Raw genomic sequence first — 25,242 nt, 5'->3', positions numbered from 1 at the left:
CCACGTCCGTCAAAATAGATATTAATGCTCTCGGCATGTATTATACTAAAATTTCTTTACTTTTGTTACCTTAACACACAACCCTCTGAATGTGTCATCTGGATCTTCTGAAGAACTGGAAAGACCGAAACTTAATTCTCATTTTCTTGGCTGTATATTCTTGATTTTTTTTATTATGACAGTCAGAGCATAAATCTTAACATACAGCTGTATCTGTATTATGTGTTATTCACGTTTGAGTAATTTTTGGTAAATCACTAGAATTTGCTGTGTCCTCATGTTTTAGCACATATTCCATTTGTCAGGCATTTGCTAAATCTGCTAAAATGAAGTCCTTTTACTAATATTCAAACTTTGTTATGACAGTTAAAACCATATGGCAATTTTAACATTTGCATGCTTTATTATATCATATTGCTCACAGTGTCCTTATTCAAGTTAATTTTAAAAAAGTAATGTTACCCATCTTTCTATGATGGTGAAAAATTTTTTTTAAAAAGTCATAGTAACTTCGTACTTTGTTTTAAAACAAATCCAGAGGAACAGACACAAATTAACTTAAGTGCTTTTCAGGAAGAAAATAATACATTTATCAGGTTTTTAAAAGAGTTTAATATATGCAATTGTTGTGACATTTTGTACTGATATCTATTTCAACAACGCACATTTTCCCGCATTGCTAAATTGTCAACATTACAGCAGGTAGTATTTACTGCAAATGCATCAGGGGTTTTGAATGATATGCAAGCAGCATGTTATCTCCATGTTACACATTGGAATGCCATTTTAATGCCAAAATAATGTCTCAAATGTAACAACACTTTTGGTATTAAGCCTCAGACAGGGTCATTATAAACACGAATTACAGCATTTCACAACTTCTTTCCATTAACAAATAATGAATTGTGGAGCGATTCTTCAAGAACTAATATAAAATAAAATTGTGACAGCCTTAAAAATAGTATGATCTCCAGATCAAACTTAAGATATTTAAAACCAATACTGACATTTTAGTAAAAGGGTTTGTATTACTCTGTGGGACAATAATCACAGCCACCATACCTGTTGTACAAATGCCCAACTCCTCAATCTGGTTTATTAAACCAGTAACAAGAATATTTAAACAAAAGGGTATTTAGAATGGCTAAACAAAAAATATAATCTGGCCCACAATCAGTGTTTGAAGCACTTGCTAAAAATTGTTTTTTACCACATCCAAGATGTTAAGTGGGTTTAAATGCATTTATTTGGATAAATCCCAGTGAATCAATAGTGTGATCTCGCTTTATGTTGGTCAATGCCCTTGTTTTCTGGTATATGTCGATAAGTGCAGCGATTCTTAATGCAGCCAGTTGTCCTCCAAAAATAACATTCATCAGGTTGTTTGCTGACAGAAAATGAGATTAAAAATATGAAATTACTAACAACATAATGATGTGGCCTAATACTGTATCTAATAGTGTATTAATGAATATCAGCTGACGTCACTCACATCTCAAACTTGTCTTCCGTCATTTTGAGTACCTGAAGTGGTCGCCAAAAAACTAGAATTATGCCTTTAATATGTTGTGAGCATCAAAATTGCTATTTTTACAACACTAAGGCGGCTTGACACAACATGATACTTTGCTCGATGTATCTATCACCTGTGTCTCTACACGTGAACTCGAGCATTGAGAACATTGTTTGTGTACACAGAGTTTACTAAAAAGAACGTTTTGAACAACTGACTTTGGTTGTTTTGGCGTTCGAGTAGGCATCACACCCAAACCAAGATTTTTTTTAAAGAAGCGTTTCTTTTCATGACAGTCGAGGTGCGAAATCTTGTCTTTCGTAGCCATTTCCCATATCCGTGAAAATCATAGACAGTAAAAGATAAGAAATCCGCAAATCGTAGCAAGCTAGCCAATGCGTGTCAGTAGCCTACTGGTTTTGATAGGTCCTCAAAATGACGGTAGGCAACTGGAATAACGCAAAATGTCACATGACTGATATTCATCAATAGCCATCTAAGTGTTTAATTTAATATGCTTATGCCTGCATAAAAAGTTTAATATCCTTGTATAACATTTCCAATAAAGCTGTAATTCACTTAATACATAATCATTACAGGTTTACTCACCCATTCTTGCCTGAGGACTCTGTAGATGCAGATCTGGACACTCCAAGATGTGTATGTATTCTATCTGGATAACGAACCACTAGAACTGTCCCATCAATTCGATAACCATGCATGCCACAAACATAAGTTTTTCCCATAATTACAATATCCAGAGATTCCAGACAATGGTAGTCTTATCATATACACTCCCAACATTCCACAATTAAACAAACAAAATTTGTGCCTCACCGCTGTAACACAATGGAGCATTTTTTTCCTGAGCAAATATCCCAGATTGGCAACTATAAACTATGAGGTTCTCTCAGCTAACAGTTAACCAATCCCAACACACACACTTACATGTAAATCTCGAATGGCTCTCTCACAGTCCTCCTTACTCGTGTAGTTAACAAATGCACAGAATCTGGCAGGCAACACTCTTACATTATGGACTGGCCCAGCCCTGTCAAAAACAAGTATGCATATGCACAAGTCAGTTACACTGCACCAGTGTCAAATTGGGCATCACTTTACAACATAAAAAATTAAGTTCAATAACGATTTAAATAACTCGTAAAGTTTTTCTCCAGTTATAGAAGGCACCAGATCTCCAACCCAGACAGGGAACAGCTCCCTGATTAAAAACAAAAGTCAGACTTTAGAATTAATTCAGCTTTAAAGTGAAAGAATTGCATGAATGTGTGCTGGTGTGGCTTACCGCGGCTGAGGAGTAAATGCAGCAGGAGCTGGCATATTGGGTCTAGGCTGATTCTGAGTAACAGGTCTAAGGGGGAATTTAGCTTCTGCTCTTGAGTTTCTTTGCACGGGCATAAATTCACTTTCCCTGGGTGCAGGGGCAACAGCTGGACAAAACGAAATCAAAGTGAATAAAGGCTGAGTCACACAAACATGAGGGAAAAACAATTTAACAGTATTTGCTATATTAGTGTGTAAAGTGCTGCTATGCAATCATGACGGCACACCACACCTCAACCGATTCCTTTGACAAACAACGCAAGTCTCAACTGAGAACACAGGAACCCTCGCAAAGTCTCTCATAGCCAAACGCCACTTCAGAGCAAACAAACATGGTAAATGATGGGCAAGAAGAAATGGCGATAATACTATATGAACTGCTTTTTATATCTCGGATGTCAATCTAACTATGGACTGTGCAATGACTGCGGTTAGGGTTTGGACATCAGCTCGCTTTCTGATTGGGTATCATTTCGTTCCATATGACAATTTACAGCTTGCATACACATTTGTCTATTATGTGGAATATTTACAATTTAGGATCAGATAAGCCCTGGACACGCTTTTGAGCAGATTCAATTACTCTTAAAGCCCAGAGTATAGTCAGGGTTCCCACAACTTAGTAAACTTAAAATTCAATGACCTTTGAAGGACTTTCAAGGTCCAATGCCCTCAAATTCAAGGACTAAATGTGGGGACATATTTCAAGTGAGTGCAGAGTTACATTGTATCTTTAAAGGTAACACATTCTTACAGTTCCCTTTCAAGGGAACACACACTGCATCACTGCGGTAACACTTAGGGGACGCCTCTAAGGGTAAGTGCGTCTGAATGTGCATATCAAATTCAACCAATGGTGAGGCTTAACGACAAAGACAGGGTGACGCAGGAGCCAGGAAGTATATCGCTATTTGAAATATTGCCAAAGACGATGTTACAGGGACGCAGGAAGTATGGAAAGGGAGACGCAGCGTCTCGTTCCCTTCTCAGGGAACAAGAGTTACATCCGTAACCCAAGACGTTTTCATTTGTCAAACACAATTATGCAAAAAAGCATTTTGGTATTAATCAACATTCACATACAGAAGATATAAACATTTAAAGCGAATAGTTTAGCACGTGTGCTTAAAGTCTAGAATTTTACGATATTATCCTACACTACACAAGGAATATTGATTTTTTTCCAGAAAACTTCTTGCATAAAATAGATTCAAGTGCTTTCAATGACCTGTATCTATGTATGGATATTTTCAAAAACTTCCCAGGGCAAAAACAAAAATCATACCTTGTATCCCAGTGAGACCTTCTAAGGCCTTTTCTACAGTTCCATGAATAATAAGGGCATTTGAACTCTGCTCTTTAGTGAATCCTAATTCCTGTTGGAAAACCATTTTAATACAGATGAACAACATAAAACGGAGTTATATCTACTGATATACTTATTCAGACCATTTAAAACATTGTCATTGACTCACCATAAGTTGCATGATCTGCACCCTCATCAACTCCTCAGCTGCATCCTTACATGTCTGGTCTAGTTTTAATACTTCACTGTAAGTCAGTCTGGCATCATAATATTTCTAACAGATGGAAAAAATAACCATAATTAAAAGAAAAGAAAATTAAAAAAGGCATATGCATCTTTAATCTGTATGATGTCATTTTGAATGTCGAAAATATGCGAGACTGGCAGATGATGTGTAACCTTTAGTCCAACAAGCGCTTTGCCTTTTCTGTAAAGTCCTTTGATCCATTTGGGATTCATTGAAAGAGCAATTTCAGCATCCGTTAAAGCTTTCGCATACAGTCGCATCTTTTCATAGCAGAAGGAACGATTCCCAAATAACCTGCAATGAAAACGTAACCCCTAAAAAAAAACTTGCTCACTTACAGCATCACTAAACTCTACTGAGGAGTTATTGCTGTAACTTAAATTGGTGACATAGACTCTTACTTATACTCTTTAGGGTTATTCTTTATAGCTTCTGTAAAATATTTCACAGCCATGTGAAGGTTTCCTTTGGCTGCATACTGGTTACCAAGAACTAAAGGAGAGTAATGAAGAACATGAAGTGCATTAACTAAACAGCCTATTAAACGATTATAAACATGATTAAAAGAAAAACCTCACTAAAACCACACAGCCTCCGATCACAAACCTGCAAATTCCACACTTTTTGTAATGAAGTCATTTGCATCCTCAGCCTCCTCTGACTCCGCCTCCTTTTTATCATCATCAGTCTGGAGAAATAAGAGCACACAATCTAATGTTATGCCGAAGTAAAACAAGTCAACACTTGGTTGTAAAAAATTGAAATCGCAAAAGATTACTAAAAAATAGAAAAAAAAATTAAATTCCCAAATTTTTATTTATTCTCCTGCCATACTTTTGTTGTTCCAACCTGTTTTTGTGGCTTTGTGACTCCTTTCTGCTCCGACCCATCCTGTTTGTTTGAGTTTGCTGGAGCAACTTTTTTATAAGGTCTTTGCTCTAGTTTACGCTTTGCGATGGCTGCTGCTTTGGCTGCTGCATTTGACACAAAGCAGCTATTCATGTCAAGCTCCTAAGAAACACACAAAAAAAGTCATGAACATCCCGCAGAGTACACACCACAAGTATTACAGCATTGTATAAGCATTTTACTTGTAAATAACAAGAAACATTGATTCAAAGATCTAACACCACAAGACAACCTCTGGTTCAGTTGTTGAATCTTCTTTTTCATCTTCATCCTCGTCATCATCCTCCTCCTCCTCCTCATCACTTATCTGCTCAGCTGCTGTGGTACGGGGAGGGTCAGGAGGTACGGACGAACAATTACAGTGTTTTATTTTATTTTCATTTGTATCTTTTTCTGCATGTTTGGTCTTTTCTGGTCCAGGGTCAACTTGTACCTTGAAGCAAAGATAAAAAAAACTAAACACGTAGACTACACAATGATAAATGTATTGCATCAGCATAGTTTTGCTTAATAACTACTCTATGCAAAGAATGAACAACATTTCACTCACCGATTTGTTTTTTTCTTTATTTGCATTTTCCTTCTCTAACTTTTCCAGACGGCGTCTCTCTTTTTGTCTCTGTGATATTTTATAAAAGGAATCTCTTAAAACATTCATGCTTATGACAAACAGGTAAAAAAAATGTTGTGCATGCTCACCATTTTTTTCTGCTTTTTCTTCTCTGCTTTTCTTTTAAGTTTTTCTTCTTCATCCACAAGTTCTTTTGCATTTTTTGCTGCCTCCTAGGAAAAAAATATAAGTTAATAAAGTAACATCGCACAAAGTCACCAGAGGGTTGGGGTGAAGCACAAGTGTTTAAAACAAACCTCAGGAGTTATGTGTTTGGATGGCTTTGGCAGGCCTCTGTCAAGAAAGTTGCGGGAAAAGCCACAGTAACTGTTGCCTGCATGCACGGCACATTTGTGATCATCATCATCATCATCATCATCATAATCATCGTAATAAATATCATCATCCGATGACTCTCCATACTGCACGAACCGAGGTGAAAAGTGATCCAGCTGTGGAACTGGAACTGTGAAATAAAAACAAAACTTGGTTTATCAACTGAAAGGTACTAAAATAAAAAAAAATCAGGTAATATACACATCTGGGATGGCATGAGGGCAAGTAAATAACCCTAACCCTATACCATAAAAGTATTGCATGTGTGAGAAAGTTTAAGACATCTTACCAAACCCATAACCAAAGCTTAGAGCATCTAATAAGTCGTTGCTGGAAGGTCTATTGTTCATCAAATCTACCATAGCCTCCTAAAAATGAGAGAACATCAGCAGAAAACATGAGACATGTGGACCCTAAATTGTCAGAATTTTTCTGGCAATATAATAAACAAATGAAATGACTCACTGCAGAACAAAACTTACGTGTCTGCGCACGAGATGCGGATCATTGCGCATGCGGAAGTACTCTGTGAGAGTCAATGGAAAAACAGCATTGGAAGTTTAAACAGGCCTTACATGGACACACGAATAACAATACTGCCTTGTGATTAATACACGTCTCCTCTTTAAAAACAATGTGAAAGAACGTGAAACAAAACCTAAAACAAATACATTTACACAAACAATAAGAATCACTAGAAACAGGCGATTTACTCAACAGCTTATGTAGAATTTACATTAATAATCAGCGCTTATTAAAAAAACAAGTCAATTTAACAAGGCTAAACTAGAAGTCTTCAGATTGCTATCGAGGCTACATGTGCTCGGCTGGTAAAAGTTTGAAAAGACGTCATGAAACCAGTACATACACAAAACTTACCCGGGCCGTATTGGTTTTTCCTAGACATTATAAAGAATATATATTTAATCGCGATAACGGAATCTAAAGTATAAACTATATGCGCAAATTAGGTAACTTCTAAATTATTTAACATTCCTCCGACTCGTTGTTTTGTCGTGATTCCTCTCTCCACCTTTCCACACAGATGTGCCGCTCACACGCATGCGCATTTGACGGCTGCGTAAAATGCGTAATAGACCACGTGGTAAAAGATTAGGATTTAAAAAAAGACCTTATTAATGGAATGTTTCTAAAAAAAAAAGTAAATATCGTATGTATTATACAGTAGGTAAGTTAAATATAAAAATACCACGAAATGCAAATACATTTTCATCTTTTTACATATTAGTGCATATTAGAAAGGGAATCTTCATTTTATGAAGATTATAATGAAAATATTTTCATTATATCTCATTATAAAAATGTTTTAATTATGTGAAAAGAGTTAGGGTACATGACATGTATGTGGGTTACTCATCTTCTATGTTATTCAAGGGTTCCTGGAAGTTGCTCATATGATAGTAGTAACAACAAGCAATGCATAGGCATGTGATGATCATGAAGTAAATTGTATTATGGACTTGAATATGACATGCATGCATAAAAAATGGATTTCCCGCGCAGCATTGCGGGCTTTACAAGTTGTCATAGCAACAGCGTCATTATTGTGCGCGCAGAGCTACTTTCCCTATTGTTTATTTAACTGAAACTTGTGTGGCAATGGAGTTCGTGTGTCTTAAATTATTTAAGAGACTTTATTCAAAATAATATTTTTGTTTTTGTGACCGTTTACATTTTATCAGTTTCTTTTTGATTCAAAATCCTGCTAGTGCGCATGCGCGTTAACGTCTGCGGCTACTAGCACAACATGGATTCAGAGGAGGATGCTGCAAACGTAAACAAAGTAAGTGTTTGGGAATTGCAAAGCATTTAAACTGTTTATAGAAAATTATTAATGTCGTTAATCGCGTGGTTTATTCTGCAATATCAGTTTTACATGACCGGTCTTAGTTCCCTAAACGAGACAATCTTGTTGCTACAATCATTGCGTGGCAACAAGTGACTAGTACACAAAGTTAGCTGTTAAATGGCTGTTTAAATGCCAGCTCGCGGTCATGTGGGTACTTATTAAAGTCTGAACCAAAATCACGACAACATTTTATTAAAACGCGTAACACGTTTTGTCACTTTTCTAGTACTTAACTAGGGTTTCTCTGCTAGCTGCCTTGCTCAGGCTAAGTGGGTAACAGTTACAGTTACACGCAAATCAGTAGTACCGTCACAAAGAGGTAGAGTGCTTGTTTAGCTCTCTGCACTAAACCCCAAAAATCTGTTGTGAAACATTATGTGACATTCCCTGGGAGAATCAAAATAAAAGCACATAATACAGGATGCGTTTGTGTTTCTATTAACAAATACACGTGTTTACTCTTCCAGATCTCTGCGGAGATTCCCAGTCTGCAGCATGGACAAAATATGCACAATTTAGAGGCTTCCAGACAATGCACAGATCCTGACAATGTTGGAATTCCATCAAGTGACACACATGATTCAGTTGCACAGCTCCTGATAAACAGATCTGGGACTTTACAACTACTAGGTATGCAAATCACGTTTATGTATACATTCATTGGGTCAAAAAGTGCTTGATTGATGAAAAATAACTAAATCATAAAATAAACTTAATTATGTAAATGATAAGTTAATATTAATTATAAAAAATAAAGTTGTTTTGAAAAACACAAGCATTTCCATTGTAGTGGTTTATATCTAAATGTCTGTGCAAGTTAACTTTTTTTTGTTTTTACATAATATAGACCATATGTTGATCACATCAATTAAATCAATTTCTTTCTTTTTTTTTTTTTAGAATTTCAGGATAGTCAGCTATCACCTGCACTTGCTCTGCTGCCCTCTTTGGACAAATCCCATCCCTTTTCTGACTCCACATTTTTTCATCATACAGATGCAGAATTTGTTCAACTCCGGTACTGTTTTTCTTTCTTTTGGGGGGGAATTTCTTTCTTTTATTCATTTGTATATATATCTTCTTCATTGTATGTGCATGCAGGGGATTTCCTGACCTCTCCGTTATCTCTGAGAGGTGTCCCAGGATCTCACATGTCAGTGCAGCTGATGTCTCCCACCTTCATGAGACTACTCATGACCAGGGCAATCTGTCCCAACATCCTTTAGAAGCACCTGCAGCTCTGTCTGAGGCTGAAATTAGCTGCTGTTCACTTTCCCAGCACAGCCTGTCACCTGGAGACCATTACAAGGAAAGTGAAGAACAAGGGGATGCTTTATGTGAAGCTGAGAACAACATTGACAGACATATGGAAGGAGAAGAGGAGAGTGCCTCTCAGCGGCCTGCAGGACTGTCTGTCGTAATAGGCAGTAGTGCTGTTTCCTCTGCTTCTGAGACTGTTCGCAATCAGCCTGATCTTGCCTCAAATCAGCCAAATACAACTGAAAGCCAATTAGGTCAAACAAATGTACCTGCACCTGGCACTCCTGTTGAAGGGGAATTGCAGTCTATGCCATCTAGCAGCAGAGAGCAGCCACAAGGAGGCTCATTATCTTCTTCATATCAGAGGACAACAAGTTCAGACGCGTCAAACATTACTATTCGCGATTCTCGGATGCGTTCACATCGAACAGCTGACCGTCTTCGTGATCAGCTTCTGTCTGAGATAAATAAAGGCTCAATCTCTGGAAGTAGACACCATAGTGAGAACAGAAGCGGACTATATGTCACACCGGCCAGTGCAGGTGGTGTGCACTTCCCAGGCCTGCAGAGAGTGGCATGGAGCTCAGGTAATCTAACAGCAGCAGATGGGTCATTCCTGAGCGCCCATCCTGTGTCTCAGTCCACCCCTGCGGTACCCTTTGTCAGACCCCCTCCAGCATTGACCAAACTTTCTCTTGTACATTCCCAAGAGGAACTTGTTTCCTCTGTAGCTACATCATCTCAAGAAAGTCATAGCAAAATGGGCCTAATACCTTCATTGGATTTAAGTGTTGTGGGTGAACATTCCTCAACCACGTGTCCTCAAACAAAAGTTCCTAGGGGACCTTCATTAGACTTAGAAACTACCCAAACAGTGCATACACACACCAACTCTAAAGAACCCATCCCTGTTTTAGGTCAACCTGCTTTTGATTCACCTAGCCCAGACAGTCAGTCTTTTTACTCTGGTACAAAGATGAAAGATCAGGTTTCTCATTTGGCTCTTGGGAGAGTACAGTCTCTTCCCAGTTTGAGCTACTTACAAAAAGTAGATGCCTGGACAACTAATCAAAGTCCCAGCAGGTCATTTTATGACAATTTGGCACTAAAGGGATTTGATGGTGTGCCACCCCAGAAGAACAAATCACAAGATGCAATATCTGAATCAGTCCATCACACAGTTTCTCAAGATATGCGCCAGCCTCCATTTACTCAAGCACCTACTTCTTCATCTTTGTCTGGAAGTGGCTCACCCCGTCGGGTGGATGTAATTGGTGCAGGTGTCAATCATTCTCACTCCTCGATGAGCTCTGTAGTAACCTCCATCCAAAGAAATGCAGATTCACACAGTCCGCAAGTTCCAGTAGCACAAGCTGATGACATCATTTCAGCTACCAAATCATTGAGCAACCCATCATCCTTACCTTTAGGTAGGGGTGAAGGAAGGAATAATACTTCAGCTACTTTGGGGGATAAAAGCTCCGTCAATCCCTCCCCTCTCATCAGTCTTGGTCGCTTTAGTGATGTATCATCAAGTTTCAACATGAGCAGCACTCTCTCCAGTTCTCGTGGCAGTGGCATTGCTGAGCAGAATATGAGGGCATCAGTAGGAGCTGCTTCATCTATAATGAGTCTTGAGGTTGATAATTATGCACCCTACTGGACTTCCAGACCTGCATCTCCTCCCCAATCCAGGGAACTCAACATTGAAGACAGGATCCCTGTAAGTTAACACAGTAATGTTCTAGTAAATGTTATAAAGAATATTTTGTGAAAAATATAACCTTAAAGGGACACTCCACTTTAAAAAAAAAATAGGCTCATTTTCCAGCTCCTCTAGAGCAGTGGTTCTCAAACTGGGGTCCGGGTATGACATCCTTTATATCTGGGGTAGTATGGGGTACAAACTGGGGTAGTATGACATCCTTTATATCTCTGAAGAGTCTTTAGTTTAATCAGATTTATAAAAGAAAGATTAGCTTTACCGAATCTTTCCGATAACGTACGAAAAAATAAGGCATCATCACTACTTTGTATAATTGAATGGTTTGTTTAATTAAAATGTGAAATTTTAGAACTGTAATCGAAAAAAACTAGCCGAAACTTGTACGAACCCTGGCGAAGTGCATTCGGCACAGAAATACTCTGAAACACGCCCAACTGCTGTTTTGACACTTAGCCTACGTTTAGCATGAGGAAACAACTCTATAACTGTGTTAATAAGTCAAAATGCTTGAAATACCATTAAACCCCCCTTTAAACATTTGATTTTTACAGTTTTGGAATCCATTCAGCTGATCTCCAGGTCTGGTGGTACCACTTTTAGCATAGCTTAGCACAATCCACTGAATTTGATTAGACCATTAGCAACGTGCTAAAAATAACCAAAGAGTTTCAATATTTTTCCTATTGAAAACTTGACTCTTCTGTAGTTACATTGTGTACTAAGACTGACAGAAAATTAAAAGTTGCAATTTTCTAGGCTGATACGGCTAGGAACTATACTCTCATTCTGGCATAATAATCAAGGACTTTGCTGCCGTAACATGGCTGCAGCAGGCGTAGTGATATTACGCACTGCCCGAAAATAGTCCCCATGGTTACTTTTAATAGCAGGGGACTATTTTCGCAACTTTTAATTTACTGCGGTCTTAGTACACGATGTAACTACAGAAGAGTCAAATTTTAAATAAGAAATATATCGAAGCTCTTTGGTTATTTTTAGAGCGATGCTAATGGTCTAATCAGATTCAATGGATTGTGCTAATCTATGCTAGAAGTGCTAGCGCCAGACCTGGAGATCAGCTGAATGGATTCCAAAATGGTAAGATTCAAATGTTTAACTCTAGGGGAGCTGGAAAATGAGCATATTTTCATAAAAAGTAGAATGTCCCTTTAAAATCATCCTACATAATGTAAAGAACATTTTGTAAAAATATAGCCTTGATATATTTAATATTGACTGGGTAAGGTCGTGTCAAAGATTGAAATCAATGTGAACTCAAACTTTGATGCTTCATTTGCTGAAATCTTAAATGTGTTACATTTTGCCAGTAGTTAGTAGTTGACTTAAAATATGACATTACATGAACTAATACCATTGTATTTTAATATCTCTATAGCTGTACCTCCTAAACCTGGGAATCGATCAATCACCTTCAACAATCTTAAATCCATTTACTCGTGGAGGCCCAATCAGAGAACCTGAATTTTCTCCCACTGACCTATGCACTATCAAAGGCTCCATTGGAACGCCAACAAAAAGCACACGTCAATCTGAAGGTGAGCCAAAGACATATGACATACTGCACTGTAAAAGTTTTATCTAAGTATTTAATATTTGAGCGTGGCTGCTGGTCACATTAAAGTCCCTGTAAGGTCAATCTCGTAAATTTTCGAAACACATAAAATGTTAGCAATGAATGTTTTGCTGAAACATGCCACAAAGACTGTAAAATATGTAGTACTGAATTGCAGATGTTGAGTTTTTCAACCATTTCTTAGTTCAGGATTTCTAGGCAGGCCACCTTTTGAAAGCAGAGAGTGCTCCCTGTTTTTCTACGATTTTGATAACTTGTTTTATTTACTTGGCATTTAGCCCAAATGAATTTGGTTGGGTTGTTAATAACACATTTTTCTGTGGTGTGACAAACTCAGAACACATTTAATATATTACTTTACAGGGACTTTAATGCCTTATGTTTACTTTATTTGTGTGCAGTTGACAGTCCTCATAAGGAGGCATTCTCCAGTTCCAGTCAAGTCTCAACTGACTCCAGTGCTTCTGTCACACACCACCTGTCAGTGCATGAGCAAGGTCAAACAACAAGTGTCGGGACGATATTGAGTCGATCAGATACTCCACCAAGACTTCATTCAACATTACATCCTTCATCAAACCTACAACATTCTGATGCTCCACAAAGTGAAGGTAGCTTTGGCCTCTCAAACCAGTTCAGCCCAGATTCCCTGGCTCCTCCTGTGCCCAGAGAGGAAGTAAAGGAGGACGATTCTTTTGTGGGCTCTGGCACACTGCATGAAATCAGACTTTTGCTTGGGCGTGCAGAAAGCCTCGTCTCTGGTCGATCCTCTCTGACGTCCTCTCCCGGCTCACATCGCCTCTCAGAGAGTGACACTTCGCTTGTTTCTTTAGGTCGAAACAGTCACAATGTCTCTTCACCATCAGCTGGTGGCAACTTTTCCTTGCTGTTGACTCGCTCCTCATCCGACTCGGCTTTAAAGGGAAGCTCTTCATCCTCACGGGAGGCACATCAACAGGCCACACAGACCGACTCAGTGACTACAGGGCCTGATGCCCTCTCTCTGAGCAGAGATGAAAGTTTGAAGTCACGTGACCTCTGCGTGACCCCAAGACGGGCTGAGCCCGAAGGCTGCAGTGCTGCAGACCCAGATAAGGTGAAGCAACCTGCACCGCAGTCAGCCCTGCAGATGAATGCTCCTTTAATGGCAGGAAATGTTTCTCAGAACCAGGAGAAGACTGAAAATACTGTTGTTGCCTCTTGTGAGAGTAGTTTATCCCATTCCTCAGCTGACAGTGACAGCAGCAGTGACAGTTCATTGGCTGCCAGAGTTGCCAAACTACTGCAGAGCGAGTCACCGGTTTCTGTGGTTACAAGCCGGCCAAGCACCGCTGACCCAGAAGATAGCCGTGCACGAGGTACACCATTACATTCTTTAAAGTTACCCTATGGTGTAAATCTTTTTTTATATGTCTATGTGGTGTTTTTTAAATGCTTTAGTTTAAAGGCGGGGTGCATGATCTCTAAAAGTCAATGTTGACATTTGAAATCACCTAAACAAAACACGCCCTACCCCAATAGAATCTGGACCTTCTTTTGATAGACCCGCCCCACACATATGCAACCCAGGCAACGATGTCGGTTAGTAGACACGCCCCTTACTGCTAATTGGCTACAAGTGTGTTTTAGTACTTGGCTCGACTCCCTTTTCCAAAGTGTTTTTCAAAAATCATGCACCCTGTCTTTAAGATAAACCATATGCAAATTCAGCACCATTCCTGAGTATTTTTTTCCTAAAATTGCAGTTTAAAATTGCCAACAAAGTTAAACGAGTGGATTGGGCAGTCTGAGCCATAGATATATATGCTGCATAGACTAATTAGAATATTCATAGATTTACGTATACTGAATGAAGCAAGGGTGTAGTAGAGTTACATCAAGCTATTTTAAGACATGAAGAAATTATTACAGACAATTTAGATATGCTATTATGATCCTCAAAAATTAGTTTTAAGGTATACAATTATCAACTACAGGGATTTTAAATATTTGATATTTGACGCAAACCAGTAGTACATTTCTTGAATAGGTTTTTTTCTAATGATTTGAAAGTTATTAGTTTTATTATGATGACTGCATTTTGTCTCTTTTTTTTAAGAATGGATCCTAATGAAGGTTTCTGGTCGTCAATGTGAAAGTTTAGAACTGAATCCTGAAGACAGAAAGAGAATCGAAGACATCAAAAGAGAGCTTCTGCTGAACACCCAACACACCAAGGTAACGCCCAACACGCTGGACTAACTAGATCTACTGGTGCTCGTTCAGTGGACGTCAGTGTTTTGTCTTAAAGGGCCCATATTATGCAAAATCCACTTTTACCAGAGTTTGGACAAAATTGTGTGTTGGCAGTGTGTGAACACCACAAACCTAGAAATAAAAAAATCCACCATCTCCTTCTTTTTTAATCCCTGTTAAACCAAAGCAGTCTCATTAGACATGCTATTATGCTATTGTTTGTGACATCACACAAACAAAACCCCGCCCACAGCCACTACTGACTGGTTCACTTTACTCAAAATCTTATCTAAATATGTCTGTTAGCACATTGTAGCGCTTATGCCACTAAATATACCATTGTCTCAGACTGTATTAACAGGAATCAGATCTATTTTTAACCAAAAATGTTCACTTTCTGTTGGTAAGGGAGTGAGGGTAGTGGCTTATTTGCATTTAAAGGTACACACATGAAAACAGTGCTTTTTTGCTCCCTCCCAAATAGTGACATTTTGGACATATATGATATAAGAAATGATCTGTGGGGTATTTTGAACTGAGACTTCACAGACACATTCTAGGCACACCTGAGACAAATGGCGCTTTTCCATTGCATAGTACCCCACGGTTTGGTTTTGGTCAGGTCGGGAGTCAACTCACCTCACTTGGTTAGCTTTTCCATCGAGTAATAATACTTTGGAGTGGGAGGGATAATGGGCATGTCGTTATATTTGCGCTGCCTACTGCTGTGACATCATACATGTGAGAGCGTTGTTGTACATTCCCATGCATTCATTTAACGTTATTTCTCAGGGCTCAGTCACACCAAAAGCGTTTATGGCAGTTGCAGGTGCCTTTTTTGAATGATATTCTATGGGCAGGGCGCGTTTGTGCGCTGTTTATGCGCGCCGAGCGCCTTGCAGTTTTCTGCCGCCTGCCGCGCGCGCGTTTTTGAAGGAGCGCTGAGAGCGGAGAAGCGCCTGACGTCATTCGCGTCTTCCATTGTCCAATCGAACGAGGGGAGAGGCGGGCCTTACGTTGTGGTGAGGGAAGTTAACAGTTGCTTTGAAGAACCGGACTCCACTCGCTCACTCTCTCCTGCGTGTTTGTGCACCTCTCACCCTCAAACAAGGTCAAAGCAAGCGTCCTCTTTTTAAAGTTTCTGCTAATATGACAGTTAACAGCAAAAGAGCGCTCACGCTTCAATATTTGATTGACAAGACAGCTGACTCGGTGGTTGCTTAGCAATATGAAAAGCCGCGCCGCACTGCTCTTTTTTTAAAAAGGGAGTGCGTCGCGCCTTGCGTTTGCAAGCGTTTAAAGCGCTTTTGGTGTGACTGGCCCCTCAGTCCGCCAAAAAATTAAAATTGACCACCACAAATAGATGTTTGCACATTGTGTTTATCACTACCTCTGTCTCACATGACAGTTTCTGTACAAACACCCGTGGCGTCAGTCGACGGGCTCCGCTGAGCCTCATTTAAGTTGCATTTAAGCATACGTGCGCGTCCCAAATGTGCCATCACAAACTGCAAGTCTGGAAAAAAATGTATGGTGTTCCTGATTCTCAACCTGTGGATGTTTTTAATCGCTAAAAGGGAGTTTGGGAACTTACAGCAAAGCACAGATGACAACAGTTTTACTAGAGCGCAAACTAGCATGAAGGTAAAGGTAATCTATTACATTATAGCGATGACCCTGGTAGTGACGATTCTCTCCGGCCAATCAGTGATCTACAGTGTTTTTGCGTCACGTTTTGGTATTAGCTAGGGTCCCTTGGAACCCTGACGGAGGTGGTAACAAAAAAGTATCGGGTACTACGAACGTAACCCAGTGGAAAAACTCCCAAAAGTAAGCTGACTCGACCAAAACCAAACCATGGGGTACTATGCAATGGAAAAGCGCCATTATACTACATAAAATGTAAAAATGGGCATAATATGTACCCTTTAACCAAATCTGTCCCAATATTTTTTAAGTAATTTACTGACCTGTATGTTGTTTCAAATACTTAAGCTGTTAAAACACAAAAGTAATTTTTTTTATTTAGCCTGTGCCATACATTGACAGTTCATACAGTAATATTCAGGGGTTGTCGTGCTCTAAAGAGAAAAAAAGACAAGTAAAATAAAACCACAGAATATGGGTTTGGCATGAGTGTAAATAATGACTGTTCAATGTTTCAACTTTTTCCCTTATCAACTTAATGTTGAGTGTAAAATAATGTGAGATTTGTTTCTGGTGCGGCAGACTGCATTGTGGACAGTCCTGTCAGAGTACACAAGGTAAAGACACTGTGTGTTTGTGTGACTTTCTCTATGCACTCATGTTCTGCACAGAGCTTGTACCTCCCACTCACAACTATCACTTACCAAAATCCTCCCCATAATATAACACAATGTGCTCTTTGTTTCTCTCATTCTGTTCTTCAGTGGAGCTCAGATTCTGAGGGCAGCGCTCAGTCCAGTGTTGGTGCCGGATCTGGGAAAGGTTTTGTTGCTGTACGCAGCACGGATAGTCATGCCTCAGATCAGCTACAGAGAGGTATCCAGAAACCTTTGGACTCCAATGTTTTGCATTACACCGCTAAACAACAGGATCTGGAAGCCAAAGTTCACCAGATTGCTCTCAGAGAGGGGTTCAGCCTCCCGTCTGTAACTTCTATTTCTATTGCAACCAGTCAACACACTCCTTCTCCACAGTTCCCATCAGATCACCCTATCACAGATACCATTCAACTAGGTGGCAGGCATGAGACATTGCAGCACAATGTCCACCACAAAGAAATGGATACTAATCTTGAAATAGCTTATCCACAACAGAGACATCAATCAGTCATAATCCCAAATGTATCTGAAGAAGATAAACAGATAGAGGGTGGAGGCGAACGTAAAGAGGAGAATGAAGATGTAACAGCTGATGATAACAAAGAGAATGTTATAAAGAATGATTCTCACGTTGATTATATTGTCACTGGCAGTAACCAGATAATGTCCAGTGCTTTGTCAGGCACAGCCCCGCCCAATAAGTCATCCAGACCAGAACACCAGTCCCATTCTGTCAAATATCACTCAAGCAGATTGTCTAATCAGAACAACTTTAAAGATGTCATGCCCCAAAGACACTCCTCCTTAATGTCATGCAGTACAGATGAACAGCGGTTCACTTATGTAAACTCAATATCAAATCAAGCCAGATCATATGAACACAAAGAACTGGTTGAAGGCCAGTATGAAGGAAGAGTCAATCCACACCTGCAAGCCAGATACCCTCAAACCATTACTCCCACTGAGAGGCTGACGGGGACATCCAGAACCCTCACTGTCCAAGCACCAGGTACATGATGTGTATTGGTGTCTATCATTTGAATAGGTTAATTTAATGTTGGTAAATGAAAGTGATTTGTTTTTTCTCTATGTGCACTATATGTAGCTGTGCCTACACTGTTGCCTTACAAACCTCATGGTAGCTCCGAGCTGTTCTATGTCCAGCAAGCTGATCCAGATCGCTCTGACACAACCATAGAGAGCTCCCATCCAGGTATATCACAGAAAGCTGCTGCTAAACACATTATTAGGCAATTCATTGTATGTAACCAGATCTGGTGTTTTGAAATATTTATTTGATGTTAAATTACATATCATTATTTTGTGGTCCATTAAGTAAATAATTGTGTAACAGAAGCATTACAAAACATGGACACTAAATCAGGGTTCCCACGGGTCCTTGAGATCCTTGAAAGTTTGTGAATCTGGGGGGGGAAAATTCAAGGCCCTGAAAATTTGTTGATAATATACATACATAGAAAGTGCTTAAATCTATTTTATGCAAGAATTTTTCTGGGAAAAAAACATATTATTCCCCTGTGTAGTGTAGGACAATATCATAAAAATTCTAGACTTTTTAAGCAAACGTGCTAAATTGTTCGCTTTAAATGCTTATATCTTCTGTATGCGAATTCATACCGAAATGCTTTTTTGCATAGTTGTGTTTGACAAATAAAAAACGTCTCTGGTTACGTATGTAACTGTTGTTCCCTGAGAAGGGAACGAGGTGCTGCGTCTCCCTTGCTATACTTCGGGAGTCCCTGTAACGCCGTCTTTGGCAATATTTCAGATAGTGATATACTTCCTGGCTCCCGCGTCCCCCGTCTTTGTCGTTAAGCCTCACCATTGGTTGAATTTGATATACACATTCAGACGCACTTACCCCTGGAGGCGTCCCCAAAGTGTCACCGCAGTGACGCAGCACAAGTTCCCTCGAAAGGGAACTGTAAAAATGTATCTTTAAAGGTAACATAATGTAACTTTGCTCTCACTTGAAATGTGTCCCCACAATTAGTCCTTGAATTTGAGGGTATTGGACCTGGAAAGTCCTTGAAAGGTCTTTGAATTTTAAGTTAACTAAGGTGTGGGAACCCTGTAAATGTTGAGGAACATGTGATTACCTTTATTAACCTTTTTTCTACTTTGTTAGAGGGATCCTGATGTGTTTTGTATTTATATACTATATTTTACAATTGATAACTATTTGTATATATAGTCAAGTAGTCATAGAGTTTTAGGTCAATGCAGAGAGATAGGTGAGACTAAGAGATTGATGATTTCTTTTCCCAGAATGTTAGGGGTGTAAAAAATCAATACATGTGAGAACCACAATATTTTGTTTGGCAATACTGTATCGATTCTCAAAATAGGAAAAGAAATGAAAAAAAAAACAATATTGATATTTTTTAAATAAAAATTATACAAGATTGATGGCAGTTGATTCGTTATATTTCCAGCAGAGGAAATATCCCAATATATTTCCTCGCTTTACAGCACCGCAATGTATTGCAACATATTGCACAGCAACCCCGTATCGTGATATGTATTGTATCACGAAATTCTTGTTGATACTCAGCCCTACAGAATGAATGTGAAACATGCATGTTAACTACTTTAGTTTTTATTATAAATTATTCAAATTTATTCCGCAAACTTAAAGCATTATTGTATTGCAAATAGCTTCATTTAGCAAGTTATCACACCATATTTTCTCAGCATCAAGGAGCGCCAATGTATTGTGAAAATTGTGCTGGTTTTTGTCAGCTTTTTAGCCCCTCCCCCTGAGTCTTGCAGCTGGTTCACACTCTCACACACAGTCCTGCATTATTCATGCTCTTTGTTCAAAAGAAAGGCAATCCACCAACACAAGCCTCCTCTTATCCACATAACAAACCCTTTTGGGGCTCACTATCTCAGTGCTGGTTGAGTATCCGATTACTCCCTGATCCAGCTCATGCTTTCGCTCCCTTTACAGGATCCGATGACGCAGTGCCACCGCGCTTCAATATAGAAATTTTGGGCTCTAGAGAGTTAGAAGACAGTGCAGTTGTGCCAAAACATAAGGAAGGCATCTACAGTAAGAGGTCAAGTGTAAAGAGAGGTAAGATGTTTATGAATTTAAGGGAGTATATTTTATAAAATTTAATTGCAGTCCGCTCACCCTCATGTCTTTCCAAATGTCTAAAATTTCTTGCTTCTATACACAACTCAAAGCTCACAGAGATTCTTTAATCCATACATTAAATGCATTTAGTAACTATTGACTTAAAAAATTACAAGTATAGTAAAAAAATTTAAGTACAGTATAGTCTATTTGACCTGTGACTTCAGATTTAGATAAGGGGTAGTTTTTTGTTACTTGACAATTACAAAAATAATTGTAAGAAATTGTATTTTTTGGGTGAATCTTTTTATTTTCAAAGGAACAAAATATGTGACCTGTCTGTGAAATCCAGGTTAAAGTCTTATGATGTAATAATGAAATGAGGAGCATCAAAGTTTGATTTCAATCATTGACATGATCTTACTCAGTCAATATTAAAGATATAATGGTTTTATTTTTACAGAATGGTCTTTACATTATATAGGATGGTAAATCATAAAAAATGACTTCAGCTGGGTTTTCACAGGCATGGTCACCTACTAGGACAGTTGACTTTACACATAAAACATCAATATGTCACTTTATTTGTCTCTCTCTTCTTAGTCTCCTCCAGTGTGTCTAAAAGTGGTCTTCGTGAATCAGTAGTCACCTCTGGTCGATATAACGGCCCTCCTCCTGAAGCTTCTGATGTCTCTAAAAGAGACATGGATGATGAAGATAATTTTGTCCCTTTGCACATGGAGGCAGACTACAGCACAGATGATTTGCACCTCCATAACCTCCATACCATGCATCTACCTTCTCAACCAATCAGAACATCTGGACTGAACAAGAACAGGCAGGACAGAAGGCCACATGATGTTAGTATAGAGATTAACAGTTCTCTGGACCAACTTTGGCGTCGCTTCAATGAAAAATGGAGCGTGGAAGATACCCGACCCACAAATGATGGAGACACTTCTTTGCTTGATAGACTAGAGCGTCTGTCTCGTCTCATTCACAGTACCACTCCAACAGACAAAACTGTCAAACAACCAGACAGTACCAGTAGAGGAGGTGAAATAAGGAGTGATGAAGATGAAGGATTAAGAACTGAGGAAGAAGTAGCAAGGGAAAGAATACAGTTTTCACGACAAGCATGGGCTGAGAAGCAGGAGAACCCAGAAAGCATGAGGCGCTGTCCTGCTGAGAGAGACGAGTCCATGGAAACAAGCAGTAGCCTGTCAACCATTGACACAGAGCGACTGCTCCGAGTTTTCGGACATCGGCGTGTCACCAGTAAAGGACTGCCAAGCACTGAACGCTTGCTCAGACTCCACAATAAACAGAAAATAGGCAGAAGGAAACCCAGCACAAAACACGCTGCTGTGTCCGTTGCTACAGAGACCGTCAGCACGGATGACTCCACGGTAAGGCTTTGCTTGTCCTCAATAAATACTGAATGTTCACAGAATCATGTGAGTAGAGGTCTGTATCTCTTTCAGGCATCTGCTGATTATTTGTCGTCTTCAAGCACTATCTCCATTACCTCTCAAAGAGATGCATCTACTAAAAAACCAAAGGTCAAACTGCTCAGCAAAAGTGTACAAGCAGGTCTGTTACACAAGAATAGTCACAAAAAGAGAAATGCTTGTTGACATGAACAGAAAGATCTGAAATATGTCCTTCCTTGCAGGTGATTTGGAAATTGTGATAAACGGCACACGCAGACACACTCGTGACGTAGGCACCATCTTTCCCTCTCCTGGTGCTTCAAGTAATGCCCGTACGTTAAATCCACTTAGCCGGAGTGTTCAAGGAATTCCAGTTCCCACTACGTCGACCGCTAAACCCACCCATACTCTGTCAGGTCTGAAGAGGGACTCTAGCAGCAAACCCATTGGGACCCGTTACCCTAACGGTACATATGGTCATGTGTATTTTTTTTCTATCTTACAATTAATACATTACGTCTCGCTGATCTATATTACAATCTCTTTAAGGTGTGTCATGGTTTGTATCAGCTGATGAGTTGAAGTCTGATGGTCGAAAGGAAAACCAGCCACAGAGTGAATCGGAGCCTTGTTTAAGCAAGGCCTGGTTTGAGCCTTACAGCAAAAGCCGACCCTGGAGAGAACCAGCAATAAGAGAACCACTGCGAGAGAGACAGATCCAAGTAGAGCAAGAGAGGCCAATTGAATCGAGAACAGCTATAGGGAGTGATAGCAGTGATAAGTCCTCAGCTCTTGTTCGTCTTTCGTTGCAGGTTTGTGACTTGGTGCCGGTTATATGAGGGTTTTTGCTATCTGACTTTGGTAAATTTGATATAACATCAGTGGTTTTTACTGCAGGAAGCCTTGGAACTTTATCGGCCAGGGTTTGTGTCTCGGTCGCGAGAACGAATGAAGCGGTTGGAGTTGCTGGTTGAGGAGAGGAGGATACAGTCAGTCTTTAACAGAGAGAGAGAAGAGCTCTTCAGCTGCCCAGCACCATCACGTCCACTTAGACCAGGTAACTTTAATCTAGTATGTCCTCCATGTGCTTTAACATCTCATGCACAATCAGATATTCAAGCCTTTCAAAGTATAATTCATTCATGTTCAACACCATGTTCATTATACATGGCACATGCACAGACATACAAGCTGTCGCAAATAGAATTTAATTTTGTAATGTTATCATTTGTAATATAAGTGGTCAATTTAATTTACTATACATTTTTAAAAGCTTAAGTTATTAGATATGTAAATAAGTATATTAAAAATGCCCTTTCACCAGCTCCAGTACCCCGTAAGCGAGTTGTTCCACGAAGAGAGATGGTCCAGCGATCCAAACAGTAAGTATTTTTATCATCCAGGCCAATTATTTACTAGACATATAACATAATAGAACTTGATATGTGTCGCCTTCATCTTCTTTTAGTTTAGCAGCGAAAAAAGCTCACAGTCGAAGAATAGACAAAACAGATAGAGTCAGAAGGTAGGAGTCCCTTATGTATGTGTGAACGCTTGTTAATACGCTTGAAAATATACCATGCAAGTGTTTAGGTACAAGTTCAGGTCCAAGCATAGCCTCAGAGATACAAAATTCCTCATAATAAATAGTTTCAAAAGTTAAAGTGGATACTAGTGCCATGTCAAATAACTGATGATTTTTATCAGGAAATATGCAAAACTTCCGGAAGTACAAAAAAGAATGGAAGAAGAGAGGAGACGAGCAGAGTACAGCTCCTACCGCCTCAATGCTCAACTCTTTAACAAAGTATGTACACAGTTCAAGAGGATTAGTTATACAAAATGGGCCAGTCCAATCTGATTTTAAATAAACACTGTTTTTCAAGGTTACACAGTTTGGTTGTCTTTGAATACATTGTGTTTTTCTTTTGCAGAAAGTTACCAATCGTGTGTTGGGGAGGAGAGCACCATGGCAGTGACCTTAACTGAAATCTGCTGTTACAGTGGTTTATATGGGGTATTTTTTACAGTATTTATGTGAGTGTGGTTATGTATGAGATCTGCTTTTAGGTGTGAGGTTTTATTTAATAGTTTTAATATTGTCTTATACATATTTTTGAGTTGCAGTGTTAAATTATTGTATTATGATTTTACTATTGTTGCAAACTTAATAGCTTGATTATGTCTGTCTTTGCTGAATTTTTGTATTTTTGTAAAGCAAATAAATAAGCAGTAGTTTGTAATGGCCCTTGTGTATTTCTTTATTCTTCAAATATGGGCATAATAATGATATTAGGGTGATTAGTGCATAAATGTGTTTTTACTGATTTTAACATTGCTTTCATACCTGGATTAAACCGGAAACATTTTTTACCCACCTAAGTTAAAAAAACAAAACAAATAGGCAACATGTTACCCTCTCTCAGACAAGATGTATTTACTGACATGTACGGATTTCCATAAAGCTGTAGTTCACTGACAATCTGTGCAATTTCGCATTTGTTATCACGGACGTTTCACCTGCGATATTGCCCAGTTTGTCAGTGAACTAGGGCTTTGTGTAGTAAATGCGGACAAGTGTTTTTGTTACCAACCTATATCTGCTACGGACAGAAATGCCTAATGCGTCCTAATTTGCATACTAGTTGTGCTAAACAGTATTCGAAATAAGAAAAGTGGAATGTTGAAAATAATGTCCCTAATATACCCGGATGGTCTACTACTAATAGTGCAAATTTAGTGATGCTACATTGAATAAAATAAACATTGCATAAAAATAAACAAACTGAAATGCTTTACTAAGTGGTATTTTGAGTTTTGTATTGTATTTTGACTTCAGTTCTAGTTAGCAAATTGGAAAGCTGCACATGTAAAGGATCAGGGCTGTTTATAGGCATATGTGAACAAAAGGGTGCCACCAGCTGCAGGTAGCCCCAAAGAGTGCATATACATTTTGACTGCTGCTTCACTGACTTAAATGAGTAAAAAATGATCACTGTAACAAAATAAAAGATGAATTCTGAATGTAGCATGTTTAACAAAGAATGTACAGCAAAATAGTTCACCAGCATTAGAAAGAAGGTGGTATGTCCTCTCTTTTTAACAAACATGTTCCCATGATAATTGATATGTAATAATAATCAAGCAATGCACTTGTGATAATTTGCCCTTAACGAAATTAAAGCATGATTAAACTATAGTAAACTGTTTTATTTGTAGTAAGTAATCAAAAATGTACCATGTTCTCACCATAATAACAATGGTATTTTATTTGTAGTAAACTTATGGTAATACAACTGTAATTAATCTGCTATAAACGTGGTTACTACAAAAATAAGGCCATGGTTAATTTTCCGTATGATGATAACTGCAAATATGGCTCACAATAAATATGACATGAAAGTTGTGTTTTACAATGCTAAATATATTACTCTGATTGTGATGTTTACT

General features: G+C 38.9%; 2 protein-coding genes across 8 annotated transcripts; one reads left to right on the top strand and one right to left on the bottom strand.

Moving 5' to 3' along the window:
• Positions 1-588: 588 nt before the first annotated feature.
• On the bottom strand, positions 589-7,334 carry LOC129416190 (uncharacterized). Of its 5 annotated transcripts, XM_073873083.1 has the most exons (19): positions 7,145-7,334; positions 6,748-6,791; positions 6,555-6,633; positions 6,187-6,395; positions 6,019-6,102; positions 5,870-5,938; positions 5,552-5,752; positions 5,260-5,421; positions 5,017-5,098; positions 4,812-4,902; positions 4,563-4,704; positions 4,333-4,437; positions 4,143-4,233; positions 2,820-2,964; positions 2,661-2,735; positions 2,465-2,564; positions 2,123-2,232; positions 1,493-1,524; positions 1,230-1,420 (listed from the first exon to the last, which is right to left on the bottom strand). In XM_073873083.1, exons 1-18 carry the CDS (start codon positions 7,170-7,172, stop codon positions 1,512-1,514), a joined length of 1,830 nt encoding a protein of 609 aa, XP_073729184.1. In that variant the 5' UTR covers positions 7,173-7,334; the 3' UTR covers positions 1,230-1,420; positions 1,493-1,511. The 5 variants fall into 5 exon arrangements, with proteins under 5 accessions (XP_073729179.1, XP_073729180.1, XP_073729183.1 ...); XM_073873078.1 differs by lacking the exon at positions 1,493-1,524 and having other exon boundaries at positions 589-1,387; XM_073873079.1 differs by lacking the exon at positions 1,493-1,524 and having other exon boundaries at positions 589-1,387; positions 6,187-6,389.
• A 552-nt stretch (positions 7,335-7,886) lies between these two features.
• On the top strand, positions 7,887-24,035 carry alms1 (ALMS1 centrosome and basal body associated protein). Of its 3 annotated transcripts, XM_055170343.2 has the most exons (19): positions 7,888-8,069; positions 8,603-8,765; positions 9,036-9,153; positions 9,237-11,118; positions 12,518-12,677; positions 13,117-14,073; positions 14,814-14,932; positions 17,362-18,265; positions 18,362-18,469; positions 20,231-20,356; positions 20,963-21,768; positions 21,844-21,952; positions 22,035-22,259; positions 22,342-22,604; positions 22,690-22,849; positions 23,117-23,174; positions 23,261-23,317; positions 23,500-23,599; positions 23,727-24,035. In XM_055170343.2, exons 1-19 carry the CDS (start codon positions 8,034-8,036, stop codon positions 23,769-23,771), a joined length of 6,396 nt encoding a protein of 2,131 aa, XP_055026318.2. In that variant the 5' UTR covers positions 7,888-8,033; the 3' UTR covers positions 23,772-24,035. The 3 variants fall into 3 exon arrangements, with proteins under 3 accessions (XP_055026320.2, XP_055026318.2, XP_055026319.2); XM_055170345.2 differs by lacking the exon at positions 20,231-20,356 and having other exon boundaries at positions 7,887-8,069; XM_055170344.2 differs by lacking the exon at positions 23,261-23,317 and having other exon boundaries at positions 7,889-8,069.
• The last annotated feature ends 1,207 nt before the right edge of the window (positions 24,036-25,242 follow it).

Source organism: Misgurnus anguillicaudatus, chromosome 11 (assembly GCF_027580225.2).
Source record: "Misgurnus anguillicaudatus chromosome 11, ASM2758022v2, whole genome shotgun sequence".
Classification (NCBI taxonomy): domain Eukaryota; kingdom Metazoa; phylum Chordata; class Actinopteri; order Cypriniformes; family Cobitidae; genus Misgurnus; species Misgurnus anguillicaudatus.
Note: the sequence above shows the minus strand (reverse complement) of the source record. Positions and strands in the feature narration are given on the sequence as shown.